At 43.4% G+C, this 15,000-nt stretch overlaps 1 protein-coding gene across 3 annotated transcripts in view; it reads left to right on the top strand.

Annotated features, from left to right (window-relative positions):
• The window catches only part of tp73 (tumor protein p73), a 30,720-nt gene that overhangs the window by 9,512 nt on the left and 6,208 nt on the right, over window positions 1-15,000 (top strand). For all 3 annotated transcript variants that reach the window (XM_042096777.1, XM_042096778.1, XM_042096779.1), the window contains 6 exons: window positions 11,645-11,831; window positions 12,137-12,252; window positions 12,795-12,904; window positions 13,200-13,342; window positions 14,379-14,467; window positions 14,940-15,000. The exon at window positions 14,940-15,000 is cut by the window's right edge and continues 64 nt beyond it. In XM_042096777.1, coding sequence (XP_041952711.1) covers window positions 11,645-11,831; window positions 12,137-12,252; window positions 12,795-12,904; window positions 13,200-13,342; window positions 14,379-14,467; window positions 14,940-15,000 — 706 coding nt within the window. The remainder of the gene's footprint in view (window positions 1-11,644; window positions 11,832-12,136; window positions 12,253-12,794; window positions 12,905-13,199; window positions 13,343-14,378; window positions 14,468-14,939) is intronic.

Genomic DNA, 15,000 nt, shown 5'->3' with positions numbered 1-15,000 from the left:
CTGTTTGGTCTTTGGTCTCCAATCCGTGAATTAGTGAAACACACTCAGCACACAGTGAACACACAGTGAGGTGAAGCGCACACACTAATCCCGGCGCAGTGCATCAACAGCGGCGCTCGGGGAGCAGTGAGGGGTTAGGTGCCTTGCTCAAGGGCACTTCAGCCGTGCCTACAGGTCGGGGTTCGAACCGGCAACCCTCCGGTTACAAGTCCGAAGTGCTAACCAGTAGGCCACGGCTGCCCCCACTGCTGCTGCTTTAGTGTGTGTGCATATGATTTGGTGCATATGTGTGTTTGATATTGTGAATGTGTATATGTGTGTCTTATATGTGTGTTTGATATTGTGAATGTGTATATGTGTGTCTATGTGGTTGAATGTTTGTGTCTTTTCGGATGGTAGAGAGAGTAATTGCTATGGTCAGAGGGGTCATAGGTTAGGGTCAGAAAGGAGTGTGTGTGTGTGTGTGTGTGTGTGTGTGTGTGTGTGTGTGTGTGTGTTTGTGTCAGGAAATTGGGAGGTGTGTGGAAAGAAGGGGGGTGATAGGAGAAGGGGCTGAATATCTGACAAGTTTGATGCATCCTCTCTCTCTCTCTCTCTCTCTCTCTCTCTCTCTCTCTCTCTCTCTCTCTCTCTCTCTCTCTCTCTCTCTTTCTCTGCCCCATTCTCTCTTTCTGCTTTCTGTCTCTCCATTGAGCTATATGAGAGTGTTAAGTGTGTTTAACAAGCCAGCGATTAGTTTTTGCTGAAGGCTATTTAATATGAAGCCATTTGTGGGAAATCACTCATGAAGTGGAACCTATTCACTCTGTGAATGAGGCTGTCAACATCCCGCCACTAATAGTTTCCTGCATGTGTGTGTGTGTGTGTGCATGTGCATGAGTGTGTGTATTTAACGCTTCACGTATTTATGTTGTCTATTGCCCCTGTCATTCACTTCTTGTATTGCTTTGAGCAACATTCATGTGAGCATGCCACCGTGAATAAGACTGAATCATTTATGCCTGGAGAGTCTTCATAAACCTTAAATAAAAACAAGCAAACAAGGATGCTCTCCAGAAAGGACTAGGCAGTGGATTGGGAGTCTTTTAGACACTCGTGAATTGCCTACAGAGAAGTTGGCAACCTGCACGCACAGGCGACTCAGTGATGCAATGCTTTTTTAGATATTTGTTAGATATTTTTTATGTTGTTCTTTGTAGCATTGTGGCTAAGAAGCTGGGCTAGTATGCAGTAGCCTGAAAAGTTGTGGGTTCAATAACCTGGCTTCCACCGTTGTGCCCATGAGCAAGGTACTTAACCCCCGAATTGCTCTGGGGCCAGTGGCCCTTGTAATATAGTTAACATAAGTCGCTTTGGATAAAAAGTGTTTGCTAAATTAATAAATTCCAATGTAAATGTTCATATGAGGGAGGACTTGTACTACACAGTTGAGTGTCCTTCCCCTCAGTAAACACATCAGATGGGGTCTACAGAATTTGATAACATAGTTTGCTATTATTTTATATGAGTGATTCCGTCCTGTTTTATGTAGTCCTGTGTTCTAAAGGTGGATTGCTGTTATAGATGGTCATGAGGTGGAATGAAGCATGGTCTCCTGGGTGACTACTGTGGAATGCTTCGTGTTGAGCATTTGGTGTCTCAGGTACTTAAAGAGCAGCTTTGTCTGAAAGAAGGAGTGGAATGTGTTTTGAAGTACTTGACAATGCCATTTGGGGTTGAATTACTTGAAATTAATTTTGAAGTCTTTTCTACAGGTACGAATATAACCATTGAGAGATAGATGAAAACTAACTTCTCACTATCTAACTCGCTCAAAAGATGCTGAAGTCATGTTGCACACACATATAGATGTTAAGACCCTAAGTGCTTTGAAAGGAGTCAGCTTTCATGTGACTTCAGACAGATTAACCGTGTGAGTGGGGGTGAGGAATGCTTGTTTGCTGAGGAATCCATCAGAAGGACGGCCTGGCTGAAATCAGAGTGTTTTGTGTTTGGCCCAACAAAAAGTCTCTGCACTAAGGGTGTGGGCCCTGTCTGTCAGGGGCTTGACCTCCTGAAACAGGAGAGCAGAGCTCCTTCGTCTCACCCGCGCCGTTAAATCAAGCGTGAGCGGCCTTCAGAGCGTGAGAGATGCCGTAAAACGACACCAGTGTTTGTGCACCTCCGTGCATTGCTGGGAGAGTGTGAATCTGTCGCTATGTCTGTCTCTCTTTTCTGGCTTTCTCTTCATTCATGAATGATAAGTGTGTGTGTGTATGTGTGTTTGCTGTCCCTCACTCGTAGTATTTCTGTCTCCAACAAACTCACATGTACACACGCAAATAATAAAACATCCCATAAGAAGGTGTGCATGCACATGCACATGAAAGCATTCATGCATACACACACACACACACACACACACACACACACACACCATCTCACGACTGCCCTGAATCACCACCAGAGATGCCTGTGTTCTCCAGAGGCCCTGAGAAAACCTCAGACTGTTCTCCCCAGTCAGGGACAGAAGACTCTGATGCTTTATGTGTTACGCTCTGCATCTGGGTTATCTTACAACAACCCTGCACACACACACACACACACACACACAGAAGACTCCAATGCTTTATGTGCTACGCTCTACATTTGGGATATCTGGGGAGAAGGCAACCCTTCCTCAAACTCTCATCCATCTTCATGACCTAAAGAGGTGTCAACATGTTGCCATCATATGAACTCACTCCTAGACTGATGTAGACCCTCATGATGTTCACCTTTAGAGACAGCAGGAGATGTGGAGTGTCGACCCCTTCAGAGTAGCTGTGGATTACTGTTTACAATGGATTTGAGTCAGATGGCATACGTGTTTTACAAAGTTTCTGTTTTTTCTCTCTCCTGTCTCTCTCTCTCTCTCTCTCTTTCTCTCTCTCTCTGTCTCTCTCTATCTCTCTCTCTCTCTCTCTCTCTCTCTGTCTCTCTCTCTCTTGTGGTCTGACCAATTAGTATGCAAGTTAGTTCATGTTTGATGAGTTTATAGTGGTTTTGGTTTACGGTTAGCATCATAGAACCTGCATGAACTTGCTATCTACATCTCTCTCTCTCTTTCTCTTTCTAAGTCCTTCACTCTCTCCACCCACACACACACACACAGACTTGCTCTGTCCCTTAATCTCACCTATTAATTTCACAATAATTATTAATTGACAATAATTCATCTGGCAGACACTTTAATGTGCAGTGACACAGTATCAAGATTGCATTCTTAAGCAACAGCAGTTTAAGAGTGAGACACTGACAGTAAGGGTGAAATAAGTGTGACGGCCCTGTAGAATTGAGGTGCAGAAAATAACATCTTGAGCACAAAGGAAAAGTCACAATAGCATAGTAAAAGATTTTGGGCTAAGTGAGAAATGCCCCCCCCCTCTCTCGCTGGCATGGTTTAATGTTATATTTTCAGTCAGCGTGCCTGTTCCCTTCAGGCAGTGCTTACTCTGATGGGGAACAATGTTAACTGTCATCAGGTGAAAGGATAAGCTACTAATAGCGACACAAGCGAGCGGATCGCATTAGAGAGCTTGACCTGACACTCAGTGGGCATGATTAAAACCTTAAGAGACTCCTTCCAGTCATTTAGAGATACCGACGTAAAACTTCAAATAATAGCCCAGGCTTTTATTTTTCCAAATCGCCGAACTGCAGTATTTGAGACAGGCGGTTTATAAGAAACAGGCCTTCAATTCCCTTCTTCACACAACACTTTTTTTTCTGCAAAGATGGGAAATATTATCAAATTAATTATTTCAAACACACTGAATGCCTACTAATATTACTAGGCTATCCGATGAGAGGCTTCATTTACAGATCATTAATTTAGTGTTCAGGTATTGTTCATTGAGTGTTAGAGATAATGATCCAGATAGCAGGAGAGCTGGGACGAAGGGAACACGTTTTAATCATACGCAATTTACAAAGAGATCGTACCACACTGAAAGCTAATATTTTGTCACTAGCAACCTACATCTGTCCTCTGTGAAACACAGTTGCATTTTCAGCCCTGATTAAAACTGTTCTGAATTCTTTAAGCAGTTTCAGCAAAAATGTTTCATTCTCCCTTCTGGTCAGGACGAATAAAACATACAGTTTCTCACGGATTTTGTTTGGCAGATTTGACAATAGTCAGCTTACATTTCGAATCATAGCCTACTTCTCTCTCTTTGTCGCCATGGTGGTATTGAAAGAAACACATTTAGAAAAAAGAAGAACGTTTGTGAACCCTTTTGTTTTGTTACCAGCATAAAATAGCGTTAGCCTATCCTTGTCATCACAGGATAAAATATTGTGTCTAATGCGCAAAATATGAAACAAAGTGGGATAAATTGAACGATGTAGGACATAGCTTAGTCCATATCCAAAAAAGTTTAAACAATTTGGAACTCTGGCTTTCACCGCAGCAGTCTTTATAAATGGCATCTAATCAGAACTTTAACGTGCGTAATCTATTTGAGACCAGCATTTATCCAAACCTGTAGCCACACCAGGCGTGTAAAAGAGACAGGGTCTATTTGGGACTCTTTTATTTGAAGTTTTACGGTATTAGAGATTGTCATGAAACACTAGTACCGAAGGTAATGAAGCAGAGGCATAGTTTGTGTGTGTGTGTGCGTGTGTGTGTGTGTGTGTGAGAGAGAGAGAGAGAGAGAGAGAGAGAGAGAGAGAGAGAGAAAGAGATAGAGAAAGGAAGAGAGCGTTAAGAACAGAAGCACTGAGGCTTACTCTGTCATCACCAGAAGGAACATGTGCGCAGGAGAAACACATCTCAGTCAGTGGGAGCCTATACAAAAGCCTTGGCCACACACACACACACACACACACACACACACACACACTGAGTGAGGATGGGAGCTGAGAGGTTAGGATATAATGAGAGGTTAGGATATAATGTAGTTATGACAGGTCGTAGTAGTAACACAATGTGGTAATCCCTGTGTGAAGACCTGGCCGTACAGAAGGCCGTCTCTAAATGCGCTTTATAAATAAAATTGACATTGACATTGACATTGACCTGTCTCCACAACTCTCTAGGTGCTGTGTGGAGTAATTAGCAAACAGTTACTGAGAATCTGCACAGAACTGATATTGCATCATGCCCTGAAAAGTATCAAAAGCACTGTTTTAGTGTGTGATAAACGGACTTGGCCGCAGCACACCTAAAATGTGCACATGCTCACAGGCTTTAGTTACTCACTGAACACAACCTCAGGAAAAGGATGCTCCCAAATGATTCAGTGTCATTTGAAAAGGCAGTTAGTGGTGAAGACTGTCCTGACTTTTCTCTGATTGATGCACAGCCTGTGCTCAACACCTGTGTCTACACCTCTGTGGTGACTTTGACTGATCACTGATCTTTAGCGGCGTGTAATCTTTTTAGAGTGTTTTCCCTCCACTTTGGGTAATTCTCCACTGGCGTAAGCAGCTCTTAAACGGGAGGGTGCAGTGTAATTTTTGGTGGTTATCTTTGGAGGTTTGTGAGGGGAGAGGCCACCAGAAGCGCTCTCCCCCCCAAAACACAGGGATTACCGCTAAAGCCGTTTGGAATTTCACGTTTGCCATATCCAATTCAGGGAATTCCCAGGGGGGCTTGAGCCAGTGTTTACGGTGCCAAGAGAAGTCTGCTTCTCAGCCCATGTTTGTCTGCAGAGCCTGGAAGATTACTGTACAGTCAGTAGGTGTGGGTCTGTGTGTGTGTGTGTGTGTGTGTGTGTGTGTGTGTGTGTGTGTGCATGTGTGTGTGTGCGTACATGTCTGCGTGTGTGTGTGAGCTCTGCCCAAGGGCTTCAGGAACTGTAGTAGGGTTTTGCATCGCCTCAGGCTATGTTGATCGGCATAGGGGCACACTGACAGCTATGACTTTAATGAAGCGGGTAGCGTTTAGTACTGCCTGCCCTGCCTGGTGGAGCAAGTAGCATTCAGCGCTGCCTTCCTGTCATTACAACCTCCACTGGCATCCACTGGCATTCTCACCCTAACCCCTTAGCCTGTTAGCAGAACAGGCATGTCCACAGCTGCACTGTTCCAGATGCCAGCACCATCGAAAAGCTCTGCTTTTACATGTATTAATTTAAGACATGAAGTCTGAAGTTGTATAACTTTCATACACAGTTTATGTGTCACATTTCAGGATCTGAGAGCTACAAAAACAAAAAAACTCCAAAACAACTGACTGGCACAGCACTGTGTTTGATGCGTCACAACGATGTGATGTTGCTCTTGGTCTGCCAATGTCTTATGTGATTGGTCAACATTAGTGAGGGGCAAGTAGTAGCCACAGGCTTTTGGATGAGAACCGGTGTTGATCTGGAGTGGATCAGGGTTACTGGGATCAGGGAAATTTCTTCTTGAAACATCTTGAGGGTAGGTTGCATGTGCATTGAACTGGGAAACCATTAGTAGCTGTTGTGCTACCTGGGAGATGCTTATACAGACGTTAGAAATATAATTATCGCCCAGTTACAACCTTTTCATCAACTGTGGATTGCTTGATTATAAAGGCTTTGTGAAGATTTGGTACGTAGTGTTTTTGCTTCATGTTGATACACATTTTGTGTTAATGTGCATTTTGTAGACTTTGCTGGATTCACAGAAGTATAACTGCTGTTCATTGTGCTTGACTGCTTTTTAGACTTGCCACAACAATCGTGCAGGCTCTGCTCTGTAGCATAAACACACATGAAGCTTTGGGGGTAATTATTCCGGGGTGGGATTACCGTACGACTCCCAGAAATGAGAGCTTTGCCTGGGATCCACATTGCTGCAGCTCAGGCTCCTTGGATTCCAAGAGGGATGGACGGGACTAAGATCTAACACTGCGGCGGGCGGCTCTCTCCTCTGAAGACCCATCAACGTGCTCTGTGTGTGTGTGTTTCTTAAGTGTCCGTGTGTTTTAGTTGGACATGCTGAAGCTTGTCTCGGCTCCTGGCGTGTTGAGAGCTGCTCATCTATGCTATTACCCTCATCCTCACTTGGCCAGCCTGCACACGCCCAACACAGACACACACACACACACACACACACACACACACACACACACACACACACACACACACACACACACACATACACACACACACGCCTAACACACACACACACACACACACACACACACATGAACAGACACAAACACACACAAACAGTTCATCCCTCCTGAAAATAAAGCTCTACAAGGCAACCTCAAGGAATCCACATCTATACACATGTACGTATGCTCAGACCCACCTGCACACACACGTACATGTGGATAGACACATAAACGAGCACGGCCACGTCTATGGTCACATAACACATATCTCACAAAGATACATCTATGCTATTACCCTCATCCTCACTTGGCCACATGCACCCACACACACACACACACACACACACACATGCACATGCACGCATTGTACAGTCTCAATCCACACACATGCACTTACGCAAGCAAAAAAAATTAGACTTAGATATGGGCACACATGCCAACACGTAGACAGACTAGAAACCGTCCTAAATGCATTCTATATTATACTATATTATATTATCACAAGAGGGTCTGTGGCGTCCTGCTTGCATAGTTTGACAGTGAAGCCTGCTTTGCCCATACACGTCTACCTGGACACATAGACTAGGTCATCTCTTTGTCTCTCTCTCTCTCTCTCTTTCTCTCTCTCTCTCTCTCTCTCTCTCTCTGTCTCTCTCTGTCTCTCGCTCCTCAGAGCCGTTGCCGCCTGACCTCATGACTAATGCTCTACCAGACAAGCGCTCATTTGAAAGTGAGAGGGCTGGGCTGGCTCACTGACAGCACACACACACACACAAAGACATTAACACTGGAAACACTGTGTGTGTTTAAGCACACAGACATTTAACACACAGCACTGTGTACACAAGCATTTACACTCCCATCACCGACGACACTGATGCTTCCTTCCTGTGTGTGTGTGTGTGTTGTGTGTCTTAAGCATTTTACAGTGCTATGTATTAGCCCTAGCACTGTGGTACAGATTAGTGTAGTGCATGTACATGCATTTTCCACTGAATGCTTGGACACACATGTTGGATCCTTCTTTACACCTTTGTTCTTTTTCTTTCACCTATTTCATCTGCATGAGGTAGACATCATAGACGTGTGTGATTCTGAAAGCCTTGTTGTGTTTGTAAGTATATTTCACGTTCCTTTTTGTGTAATTATCCTAAACTTGTATTTCCATTGGTGCTGTCAGGCAACAGCTCTGTGTGAAGTCTCCTGGGGAGTGTCGGCGTGTCAGGGTGTTGATGAAATGGCGTAGCCCGTGCACGTTAGCGTTAGCATATTTGGGCTGTTAACCAATTTTGTGCGGGGCAGGCCGCAACACGCCTGCCTGGATGACAGTCTCATCATTATCACTCGGCCTAGAGCGGCCTGCCTCAACCTGCACTCGTCCACTCCTCCCTTTCTCTATCCCTCCATCACCGCCATCCTCCCTTCCTTCCACTGCATCCATCCGTCTATCCGACTCTCATCTCTCCTTTCATCTCGGTTCATAATCTATGTGCTGCCCATCCTCTACGCTTTCTCTGTTTTCATCCTACTTGAGATATGTATTTGTCAGTCATTCTTCTCTTTTTCCTCTGTCTCTCTCCATCCCTTCTCCTCTCTTCTTCTCTTTCTTCTGTCTGTCACTCTCCATCCCTCTGGTCTATGGTTATGGTCCTGACTCCTCAACATCAATAGCACCAATAGCATCAATACCCAGACTAAGAGAGAAACAGGGATGGAGATGGAACACTATTCTGTTTATTGTTTAGTGTGTGTGTGTGTGTGTGTGTGTGTGTGTGTGTGTGTGTGTGTATGTGTGTATGGGAGATAGACAGATCTCAGCTCGATTGAAAAGATAACTTAAGAAGAACTGTGTGGAATAAAAGACGATGTGTGAGTGGACAAGCCCAGACATCTCCAGTGCAGCTCTCACCTCAGCTCTGCCTGATTGATGTCTCTGTGTGAGCTCACACACTCTCACAGATGCTCCTGGTCGTCTTTGCCTTCCTCTGCTCACTCACTCTCTCACTCACACACACTCACTTATTCACTCACACACACTCATACAACCATACTCATTCGCTCATTCACTCACTCACTCACTCACTCACTCAAGCAATCAATCATGCACTTACTCACGCACACTAAACATACTTACCCCCTCATTTACACACTCACTCACTCACTTCATCACATATTTGCTCTCTTGCAGTCATAATCACATATTCAAGTCACATACTACCTCATACACTCACTCACTCACTCACTCACTCACTCTCTCATTTCTGCATGGTCCTGTTGGATTTAGCACGTGGAAAGATTCATTCATTTGGCGATCTGCATTTGACCACTGATATGCCCAAAGATGGTATTCAAAAGGGATTTCTCTGTAGTGATTCATAGCAGACAGAAGAGGTGAAAGTGGCTGAACACGCTAAGGACGCTGGTGCTTTGATACTTTCTGATGGCATCTTTTTAAAAAGAATTAAATAATTTCATGCAACTTATCATATGAAGACTCACGAGTAGTGAAATCAGATCTCTACATGTTCATAAAAGATGTGAAGTGTGTGTGTGTGTGTGTGTGTGTGTTGTTAGAACATGCATGTTCAGGTGACTGATCTGTGTTGATTTTACTGTGAATTATCTGTGTTATCACCAGACTTTCCCTCTGTGGCCGATGCAGTGGACTGAATGCAGGATGCTGCCGGTATCTCTTTGTGTCAATGTCACAACAGCGCAGACCCAGAGCCACCCTACCCTGGGTCCCTCCTCACCCCATGATCAGAGCGTGGTGCCTGGGGAGAAAACTAGGGCTCTTTTATGGAGAGGCTCATCCCAAGAATATTGCCTTTGGTGCTCACTATGCAATTAATTTATACTTTAAATTCAACAGTGGCTCTGTGTGTCTCTGTAGATATAGGATTATTTTAGGGTAACCCATTGAAACAACCACTGTTTATTGGGACTGTCCACTTCCAAAGGTTGGAGATTTAACATTTGACCTTGATATTGACAATCAGGTCAATTCAATGCAAGTGCTACTTGACTGAGTTAGTGACAGGTTTTTTCCCTCTCCAGACTGTGAGTAGGCTTTGAGTTTGGAAATTGGGCAGTTTTGTCTCTGTTTTTCTGTGGTTTCTATGGTTTTGTCTTGACATAAGAGACTGTTCATGTGGGTGTAATACGCACAATGCCAGTGATTGTTTAGTGATGGGCTCCTGTAAGGGCATCTGGTTTATGCACAGCTCCATATCCATGAATCACATTAATGCAAGTCCATACACAACCTGCACCCTCTTTTACTGGAAGGATACATTTAGGTTTCCTGGGGTGAATATTTGGGATGTCTTGATGGAGTTTTGGGGCGTGTTCGGGCACGTCTGGTGACACATGCGTCGGTTTCCTGCTGACTTTGGGAAATATGCGAATGCACCCGCATCCATATCAAAGCAGAAAGTTCTTATGGAGGTCTAACAGCATCTGGAATTCTATCAGACATAGGAGAGGATTATAATGTTAATATCATGCGTGTCTGTTTATATTACATGGTATGGAATCTGACTCTAAAACAAATCATTATAATGTTATATGTTTTGTATGCAAATGAAGAGGAGGTAGATATTTATTATGATGCCTGTATTAATCAGGAAACCTCAGGATAGTAGTGTATAAATATGTAGATATGTAGGTAGATACCTAGTGATGTTGGAGTATCAGCTTTAAAGTGAAGGTGCATTGGTGCATTTATCTGCTGTAAACATGAGCAAAGTCTATTTGGTTCAGAGCTGCAGTGCTGACGTATGCAGACCTCTCACTGACCAGATTCAGCAGGTAATCAATCAATCAATCAATCAATCAATCATATTGACCATCAGTAGTAAGATGTACTCTGTCTTGTCAATAAAAGAAAGAAATGGCAATGGCCTCTAGTGAGAGTTGCAGTTACTGTAACATGTAACTTCAGGTCAAACATGGCCTTCAGTGTAATCTGTGACCCCATCCCCTACCTACTCCACACATACACATACACACAACACACACACACACACACACACACACACACACACACACACACACGCACACACACATTAACACACATGCACACACATGCACACAAACACATAAGCAATCTTGTGGCTGAGCTAGTAAGACGAGGCTGAACACCTTGATCATGGGATCAAGGCAAAGACATACTGATGAAAATGTACAGCACTCTCTACATTTATTGGCACCCCTGGGTAAAGTTGAGTAAAGAGGTATAAAAAAGTAATGTTATAAAGAATCACCTTATAAAGAATAACCATATAAACAATCACCCTATACGCTAGTTGGATGTCGACTAGCTTTACATCTGTAGAGTGAAACGTTTCAGAGTTTTCGTGTGGACGAGGTATTTTCTAAAAACAATGTCATGTGGACACAAAACATTTTGATAATGGAAAGAAAAAAAATTGTTTTGTTTCGTTTTCATGTGGACGGGGCCTCAAACTAGCGCTGACATCAGGGCTAAAATATCAGATCGTGAAAACTGATAACTCGCCCATTAAACAGAAAAATGTTATGTGATGTTCTGTTCTGTAATGTACTTTCATTGTCTCTCCCTTGTAGTACTCCCCACTGCTGAAGAAGCTGTACTGTCAGATCGCCAAGACATGTCCAATCCAAATCAAGCTCTCCACGACTCCACCCCCTGGCAGCATCATTAGGGCGATGCCCATCTACAAGAAGGCGGAGCATGTCACCGAGGTGGTCAAGCGCTGCCCCAATCATGAGCTTGGCCGAGATTTCAACGACGGTGAATATATCAATGATAGCCACCTATACCTAAGAGGAGGACCAAGTGTGTGTGTGTGTGTGTGTGTGTGTGTGTGTGTGTCTGTGTGTGTGTGTGTGTGTGCGTGTGTGTGTGTTTGACTATCTGTTATAAAGAACACCTTTAATGGTTTCAATCTTTTTTTTAATGTCGCATCACTTTTGTATCTCATTTTCTAATGTCTTCCTCTCTTCTCCCTCATTCTATATGTGTCCCCCCCTCTCTTTTTCTATCTCCCTCTCCATCTTTTCTCTCTCCCTCCATCTCTCTCTCCCTCTCCCTCACAGGCCAGGTAGCCCCTGCCAGTCACCTGATCAGGGTGGAGGGGAATAATCTGGCCCAGTATGTAGACGACGGCGTCACAGGCAGACAGAGCGTAATGGTGCCTTATGAGTCTCCACAGGTGTGTTTTACATAAACACACACACACACACACACACGCACACGCACACAAAAACACATTCCATTGAAGATGTTATTAGACTTTTATTTGACCATGCATGTCATAATATAACCACAATGCTCCTGTTTCATCAGCATGTCAGCCATGTTTTTTTAATTAGCACCATGCTCCCAGGGTATGTGTAGTAGCCATGTGTATGTGATTGATATGTGTCTGAAGGTGGAGGAGGTGACTGATGGGGTAAAGGATGGGATGCTGGAGTAGAATTAGTGATTTGGGGTAGAGGCATTCCTCCCCTGCTGATTACTGTCCAGCTCTACTGTGGGACAGGTTGAAACCTGTGAGGAAACAGACAGGTAATTGCAGCCTCCCTTGATGATGACAAAAGGCAGTTAAAGGAGGCAGAACACAGGCAGATGCTGCTGGAGCACTCTGTGCTGTCGCCACCTACTGGCCAGGAGAAAGAACACTTTTAAACACAACTTTGCCGATGGTTATTGTATTACCTTGGTTAAGAAAGACACATTCTTCTCGTCCTATAGGTGGGGACAGAGTTCACCACTATCCTCTACAACTTCATGTGTAACAGCAGCTGTGTGGGAGGAATGAACAGAAGACCCATCCTCATCATCATCACCCTGGAGACACGAGAGTGAGTACACGCAAACAAACACACACAAACAACCGCACATCATCATCCACATCATCGTCACTCTGCAGAGTGGATACACATACACACTTAAACACATGCAGTGAAACTCAGATACACACAAGCACACAAACACATGCACATCATCACGACCATTGTCCGAGTAGAGAAATAAGTGTGAGCATACACACATGATCATCGTCACACTAGAGACATGAGAGTGAATGTATACACACGTACAGATGAAACATTTCCTGCACACATAACCTATGCTGAGGTATGTCCCATGTCTATTCAGTGGTCAGGTATTAGGCCGAAGGGCGTTTGAAGGTCGGATCTGTGCCTGTCCGGGTCGAGACCGTAAGGCGGACGAGGATCACTCCCGAGAACAGCAGGCCATCAACGAGAGCGTCAATAAGAATGGCAACGCCAACAAGCGCAGTGAGTCGCCCTCTTCCTCCTCTTCACCCTCTTCCTCTTCCTGTCTCTGCCGTAGCTTCTAGCGGTCAGCAACATGAATCTCAGATATGTTACATATCAGGATTCGCTGATATATTCAGGATTCTTCTACTTAACACTAATTCGAACTTCAAGAAACATAAGCTATATACAGTGATGGTCAAAAGTGTTGGCACCCATGCTAAATTTGACTAAAAAGAGGAATATAAAATCATCTTTTGGAAATTGATCTTAATGCCTTAAGTAAAACAATGAGGAAATATCCAACCTTTAAGGACACCATTTTTCTTTGTGAATGAATAATGTATCATGAATAAATAAATAAATTCCTTAAAATACAGGGGTCATATGTTAAATTCCCATAGAGGCAGACAGATTTTTATTTTTAAAGGCCAGTTATTTCATGGATCCAGAATACTATGCATCCTGATAAAGTTCCCTTGGCCTTTGGAATTAAAATAGCCCCACATCATCACATACCCTTCACCATACCTAGAGATTGGCATGGTGTTATTTCAGTTAGCCTATTAGGAATAAGGATCCTCATTTCTTATTCCTCATTTTTACTTAAGGCATTAAGATCAATTTCCAAAAGATGATTTTATTCCTCTTTTTAGTAAACTTTAGCATGGGTGCCAACACTTTTGCCCATCACTGTATATATATCAATATCATAAGACATTAAGTCTGGGCACACACACACACTCACATATACTGATAAAATGGCTGTGGACATTGCTTTGGATGAAAGTATCTGCTTTCCTAAGGACTTAACAGTAAAGAAGTGTTGTATTTCTCTTAAAGTCTAACTTTGAGATTTTGCAGTGATTCTTGGTTTAATGAATTGTCACTAGCCTCCAGTATAGTGCTAACAAGGAAATAATTAGGCCATTAGGATAATTCTATTATATAACCACTAGGATAATAAGACCATTTCACACATACAGTTGTGTATGCAGTGTCACAGAAGCTATCATGGCCTCCTCACATCAGCAGCTGCACTTGTCTTTCAAAACAGACTTCAAACAGAGCCCTCCCAACATGCCTGGACCCTCACTCAACATGAAGAAGCGTCGACATGGTGATGAGGAGATGTTCTACATCCCTGTAAGTCACACAACTGGAAACCTACAGATGAAGATTATAAATAAGGTTTCTACCTAGAAGTCTGTGGTAGGCACGGTGTGAATGTAATAAATGTGTAATATGCACTGTATACACTAGATTGTACATAGACTGTAATACATTTTATAAAACTGTAATAATATCATAATAAGCTCTCATGAGTGTAATCTCAGACATTCACACACACTTAGGACATGAGTAGTTGTCAAAGTTAGTTTAGTTGTATTGTCATGGTATTGTCATTCCTCTTTAAACTGATTAGTGACTCTACCATGGATGATGTCATCAGACACCTTCCAGACAGAAAAGATTATAAGCTAGTGCTGATTATATATCTGTCTTTACTGTCATATGCTGGCAGTAGATACAGTTGCCTAAATGTGTGTGTGTGTGTGTGTGTGTGTGTGTGTGTGTGTGTGTGTGTGTGTGTGTGTGTGTGTGTGTGTGTGTGTAGGTGCGAGGCAGGGAGAACTTTGACATCCTGATGAAGATCAAAGACAGTCTGGAGCTGATGT

Source organism: Alosa sapidissima, chromosome 7, assembly GCF_018492685.1.
Source record: "Alosa sapidissima isolate fAloSap1 chromosome 7, fAloSap1.pri, whole genome shotgun sequence".
Taxonomy (NCBI): Eukaryota; Metazoa; Chordata; class Actinopteri; order Clupeiformes; family Clupeidae; genus Alosa; species Alosa sapidissima.
The sequence above is the reverse complement of the archived record's forward strand: the minus strand, read 5'-3'. Positions and strand labels throughout refer to the sequence as shown.